At 47.6% G+C, this 6,752-nt stretch overlaps 1 protein-coding gene across 1 annotated transcript in view; it reads right to left on the reverse strand.

Moving 5' to 3' along the window:
• Positions 1–5,660, reverse strand: part of ATRN (attractin) — a 246,863-nt gene extending 241,203 nt beyond the window's left edge. Inside the window, exon 1 of the mRNA XM_074992222.1 lies at positions 5,306–5,660. Within this exon, the coding sequence (XP_074848323.1) occupies positions 5,306–5,559 (254 nt within the window). The 5' untranslated portion in view covers positions 5,560–5,660. The remainder of the gene's footprint in view (positions 1–5,305) is intronic.
• Positions 5,661–6,752: the final 1,092 nt, after the last annotated feature.

Genomic DNA, 6,752 nt, shown 5'->3' on the forward strand with positions numbered 1-6,752 from the left:
GCCTTGTGGATAGAGGAGAAGCAGCGGATGTGGTATACCTAGATTTTACTACAGCATGAGATACGGTCTCGCATAATACTCTTATCACTAAACTAGCCAAATACAACTTAGATGGGACTACTATAAGGTGGGTGCAAAACTGGCTCGATAACCGTACGCAGAGAGTACTTATTAATGGTTCTCAATACTGCTCGAAAGGTATAACAAGTGGGGTTCTGCAGGGGGTCTTTACTGGGACCAGTTCTGTTCAATATCTTCATCAACGATTTACATACTGGCACAGATAGTTCACTTAAGTTTGCTGATGATACCAAGCTAGGAGGGGTTGCAACTGCTTTGGAGGATAGGGTCAAAATTCAAAATGATCTGTAAAAATTGGAGAAATGGTCTGAAGTAAACAGGATGAAGTTTAATAAAGACAAATGCAAAGTGCTCCACTTAGGAAGGAACAATCAATTTCACACATACAGAATGGGAAGCGACTGTCGAGGAAGGAGTATGGCAGAAAGGGATCTAGGGGGTTATAGTGGACCACAAGCTAAATATGAGTCAACAGTGTGATGCTGTTGCAAAAAAAAAGCAAACACGATTCTGGGATGCATTAACAGGTGTGTTGTGAACGAGACACGAGAAGTCATTCTTCCGCTCTACTCTGTGCTAGTTAGGCCCCAGTTGGAGTACTGTGTCGAGTTCTGGGTACCGCATTTCAAGAAAGATGTGGAGAAATTGCAAAGGGTCCAGAAAAGAGAACAAAAATTATCAAAGGTCTAGAGAACACGACTTATGAAGAAAGGCTGAAAGAATTGGGCTTGTTTAGTTTGGAAAAAAGAAGACTGGGGTGGGGACATGATACTCTTTTAGATACCTGAAAACAGCTGTCATAAGGAGGAGGGAGAAAACTTGTTCTTCTTGGCCTCTGAGGATAGAATAAGGGGCAATGGGCTTAAACTGCAGCAAGGGAGGTTTAGGTTGGACATTAGGAAGAAGTTCCTCACTGTCAGGGCGGTCAAACAGTGGAATAAATTGCCTAGGGAGGTTGTGGAATCTCCATCTCTGGAGATATTTAAGAATAGCTTAGATAAATGTTTATCAGGGATGGTCTAGACAGTACTTGGTCCTGCCGTGAGGGCACAGGGCTGGACACGATGACCTCTCAAGGTCCCTTCCAGTCCTAGCATTCTATGATTACCTTGAATATGCATGTACTGCTCATAATTGGCAGAGTTCAGTGTAACAAACCAGAAGAGCAAAATCTGTCACACATACCGCACATGGTAACATTCTGCCTCAACTGCATGCAAGTAAAGACCATCATCAGTTTTGATCTTCTCAAACCATACATTGAAGGCTACTTCTGTGAAGATAGGATTCACTTCAGTAGCTTGAGTGACATTTCAGAGGAAATTACTTAGCTTGTGGTAAATTGCCTAGAACATTTAAAAATCCCAGCTGGATTCAGTCCTCACCAAAAAAGATGAGCTCATTTAGATCAATAAACAGAAGTGGCAATAGGGGACATGGAATTATGGCAAAATACAGAATGGGAAGCAAATCCCTCCAAGCTGACTCAGAAGGCTGATGCATGATATTGACAAAGAAATTAGAAAAGGACAGCAAAAAAATAGATTACTTTTGTCTTCACAAGAGGACTTTTACCATCAATAAGTCTTCTTTTTGAATTTGGCAAAAAGAGAAGGAATTCTCCAGTTGTGCAGTTCATGCCACTGAGACCTTAAACTCTCTGAGAACCATAGGAGGAAGGATGTTGTCAGATACTGCTCTCCTAGGTGATCTTCAGTTGAGTTCATGAGCGTTTGACACCTCTGATTATTACACTACAACACTTCAGAGGTCTGACATGAAAATAGTAGGAGACTCAGGCTGAATTACATCATCTCACTGCAAGAGGTACACTCATGTCTTGCACGTATGGTTCCCTGACTTTTCAGCCATTACTTATATGCCATAAAGTGGCAAGTTTAAACTGAGAAGGAAAACAGTTTTAGGACAGTTATGAAAAAATAGATATGTATTTGTGCACTGAGCCAAAAAGGATGAAATAATGAGAAAAGACTTTTATTAAACTCGTAGAGACCCTTGAAAATTTTAGAGTTACCTTAAGGTTTGTGCAAAAATGATGGTTAACTGGGTACCATGCACTGGAAGTAATTGGCTAGGTAAGAAACTCCTTCTGACTTGAGCTAATATTGACTAATCGGAAATGTTATCACTTGCTTGTTAAATGAAATAAAAAAAAAAAAACTTTTGAAGGGTTCACTGCTAACACCTGTCTGACTAAGTTGGATAATCCCTGGGCTTTAGCCCATTTGTAAGTATTTTGATCTACTACTTATTTTTTTTCCCAATGTGCATGTAGTAAACTGTTTATTTTCTAGGCACGTTAAGGACTGTATAAATACCACGCAGCTTTTTGATTTAATAAAAGAAGCTATAGTTAAATTAGCATTATGGCAATACCTTGCATATATAATTCCAATACTGCCCTTGTCCAGTCAGACAACTTTGGTGAGGATGAAAGAATATAAATTAAGGGTGAAAGTATCAACTGAGATCTTCTACCTTAGAGGGACACAGTCATTTAAAAAAAAAAAAAAAAAAAATCACAATGCTGCTGGAAAATGGCAGTCTATAATTATAAGTACCGCCTAAGATGACTATAACTGAAAGATGATGGCAAAAAATGTTTAATTATCAATGTAATATACACCTAGTGGTTCCCCTCTCTTAGTCAATGTGGTTATTTCACACAACAAGGGAGGTTCTTTTTTTTTTTTTTTAAGGTAAGTATGACAACATGATTGCAAAAACAAACAAAACGGCATGAGATCAGAGCAGCTGCAGGAACTGAAACCACTTCCAAACCCTTTTTAATTGACTAGATTTCAAGTTGCCAATGCACCTTTAGCAGTTTTCCAAACATTTTTATTTTCTTTTGTTTAATCCTTAACTTCTGAAAACACTGTAACACTAAGACATTGTGTACTAAATATATCTTGCCTATATTTCTTTCCCAAAGTTCTATTTTATTTTTCAGAGTGAAAATTGCCAAAGAACTTTAGGTAAATGGCTCATCCAGCTAGTGTTTTACCCACTTTTTCCACTCAGAGCTTTCTATTTTACTATTGGGTTCTTTGGACTCCGTAAGTACATTACATGCACTATCATAGTGGAAACACAGCCTACTTGTTGATTAAGCACAAAATCATTAAGGTAGATATTTGTAGCCAAAACCAATGACAGCCTCCGTGAGTTCAGTTTCAATGACTTTGATGGTACAAACATATTAAGATCAAAGAATTATGAAACATGTTTACCAAGGAATGCCACTACATGTCCAGAAATCAAGTGCTTGCCAAAAGCTTCAGTGGCACACTAACACTTTAGACTGAATAATAAGCCAGATCATCCAGGTGGGACTTTAGCTGCAAACGTACATGCTTTTAGGACTTACTATCAGGGTGATGAATATTGAGAAAGTCAGACTAGAGTCTGTAAGTCTAACACTTTGGAAACTTCTTGTATGAAAAACACTAATATCTATGAAAGAAGTCAATGAACCAAATTCGTATTAGGCATTCCAACACAAACATAAGAACATAAAGAAATCATGTCTAGATACACGTTAACCGTGAACATGTAGATAGGAACGATTCTTCAAGAATATTCTTCTTAAAGGAAACAACCCAAGTGATATCCTAAAAACAGCAACAAAGGGTCCTGTGGCACCTTACAGATAACAGAAAAGTTTTGAGCATGAGCTTTCGTGAGCACAGACTCACTTCATCAGATGAGTAAGTGAAGTGAGTCTGTGCTCATGAAAGCTCATGCTCAAAACTTTTCTGTTTAGTCTATAAGGTGCCACAGGACCCTTCGTTGCTGTTACAGATCCAGACTAACATGGCTACCCCTCCGATCCTAAAAACAGTTACACACAAAGAACATTTCAGAATCAGACTGGACTGCCAGTCAGAGGCTGCAGACAACACTTAAGTTCTTACTACTGACTCAATAAAACTTTAAGAACCAAATTATTGATTTCCAGAGCCATCATGGCCCAGAGTTATGTTCCTCACAAATACTCCACAACCATTACACCAAGGGGAACTAGGACCCAGCCATGTACGCTATCTACTGAACAAAAAGCAGTTCATCTATTGTAGCTGAATTTCCTTCACACAGTTGCCCTCAACTGGAGCTAGCTGCTTCACATAACTGACTTCCAAACATAGACAGAATCAGCCTTACACAGAAACACAGGTGCCAGGTTTGCATAATTTTAGGTAGTATCCAGAATGGGTGCAAGCACAACCATGCCATCCTTGGGACACATCAAGACAAAGCACTTACCCTTCCCACAATTCTGTACTTTGGGGGCCTCGTGCTTCAAGGGGACACAGAGTCCACGGTGGCCAGAAGGCCAGGTGCTAGCAGCAACAAATGACCCCACCCCAGCCTGCCCTGTTCCACTCCTCTGGCACCTGGCATTGCTTGACGGAAGAGCAAAAGCCTGAAAGAGGCAGGACAGTGATGGACTGTTGGGAAGGAAGAGGTGAGGAGGAAGCTCTTAGAGAAATGGGAGCAGAACAGAGTGAGCTAGCACCACGTTGTTTGCTGCTGTCAATGCCAGCCTCCTGCTAGCCCACCTATGACCCCCCGCCATTCCCCTGCAGCATGGGAGCCACCAAAGCACAGAGCCCAGAGCAAACGCCCCCCATCCATCCCACGAGAGAAATGGTTGTGAAAATATAAACCCAAGTATCGGGGGAGCTGGGCCCACATTCCTGAATACTGATGGAGCACCAGCATTCACTCTCTATGCCCAAAGGAACCATTTGTCTTCTCACCACCCCAACGACTGGCACCAACTCCAGAAGCCGGACACCTCATTCAAACCCCATTTTGCTTCCCCGCCAGGCAGACCACTGCCGATGAAAGACGCAGCCTGCAATACACAGACACCACTGTCCCCTCATCTGCTCCAGACCTCAGCCTGGCCAGAGGAGCACAGCCCTCCACGCAGCCGTGGCCCATAGCCCCTCGTTGCCAGCACTGGCGGTACTCCGAGGACCCAGAGCCCCCCCACATAGCCCACTCCCCACCCCCTTGGTGGGAGCGCTACCCAGAAGCCTGGCGCCTGGGCACACCCACAACGCTCCTTCCCGCGGGTAGGGGGAGGCAGAGGAGCCAGGCCCCTTCTCCTACCCCGCCCCCCGGGGAAATAGCCAGGCCCCTTCTCATACCCGGCGGCACCCACGCGCCCAGCGCTGCCTCGGCCCCGGCTCACCTGAAGCGGCCCCCGCAGTGCTGGCACTGGTCCCCCACCCAGCCGGCCTGGCACTCGCACTGGCCGCTGCTCGGCTGGCAGCGCCCGCCATTGGCGCACGGCTTGTCGCACTCCTTCCCCTCGGCCGCCGCGGGCCCCGGCACTAGCAGCACCAGCAGCAGCAGGAGGAGGAGCTGAGCCGGCCGCGGCCGCCCGCCCCGGCTCCCCGCCGCCGGCTGCCTCCGGCTGCTCCGCTCCGCGGCCGCCCGCGCCATCTGTGGCAGCCGACTCGAGAGAGCGTCGGGCTCCTCCTGACGCGGCGCCCCCCACCCCCGCGGCCCGGACGGCGGCCGACGAGGGAACTGCGGGCTGCCGATACGGTGGCCGACGAGGAAGGAGACGGCGCGGCAGTTCGCTCGCTCTCAGCAGCTGCACGGAGGCGCTCGCCGGGCCGCGGCCGATGACGTCAGCGCCCGCCTCGCTCTGACCTGCGGCGGCCCGGGCCGCCCGACACCCAGCGAGGGGCCCTGCCGCGGGCGTTCAGCAGCCGGGGGGGCGGGGCCGTGACGCAGGCTCGTGCGGGAGCGCGGGCGGCCTGTGCGCCTGGCGGCCAATGGCAGCAGAGCCGCCGGTCGCCCCACGGTGGTGCCCGGCCAGGTTGGGAGTCTCTGGGCCCGTCTCGTCCCGGCTTCAGCCAGCCCCAGCCACGCTCCCGCGCCAGCAAGGCCAAAACGGGCCCAGAGTCCTTGGAGGCAGGCGCGGTGGGGCGCAGGTGTTGAGCTGTAGCCGCCCAGAAAACGAGCAGTCCTGTAGCGCCTCGAACACTGGCGCGGGTTGAACGGTGCCAGAGGGGTGGCCCCGTTCGTCTGTAGCTTCGAGAACAGCAAGGAGTCCGGTGGCACCTGATAGACGAACAGATATTGTGGAGCATGAGCTTTCTTTGCCCGCCTGACCCGTGAGTCTATCAGGTGCCGCAAGGCTTCTTGTTGTCGACGTGTTGAATAGTAACAGAGAGAAAGCGGTGCTAGTCTGTGTGCTCTCGAAACCAAAAAGCCGTCCCGTCGCACCTCGGAGGCTAGCAGAATAAGGTATTAGGTGATGAGCTTTCGTGAGCCGAAGAAGTGGGTCTCTCCCACAAAAGCTCATCGTCTAATACATTATATTGCTAGGCTTTAAAGTGCTACTGGACTGCTTTTTTGTACTCACGTGTGTTAGGGGATGTGCTTCAATGGGTAAGATCCCCTTCTTCAGATTCTTTAAAGTGGGTCTTACCCATGAAAGCTACTTACCTGAGAAATACATGTGTTAGTCTCTGAGGTGCTACAGGACTGCTTGGGCTTTGGAGGCAGTTCTCTCCAGTTAGTTCCCAACTGCTGGCCCAGTCTGGGGACGGGGAATATTTCCAGGGTTGTAGGCTCCCCCATTCTCATAGGCCTTGGATGATGGGTCTGCCCTCTCCTAGGCTGTA

The sequence above is a fragment of the Carettochelys insculpta genome, chromosome 4 (assembly GCF_033958435.1).
Source record: "Carettochelys insculpta isolate YL-2023 chromosome 4, ASM3395843v1, whole genome shotgun sequence".
NCBI lineage: Eukaryota > Metazoa > Chordata > Testudines > Carettochelyidae > Carettochelys > Carettochelys insculpta.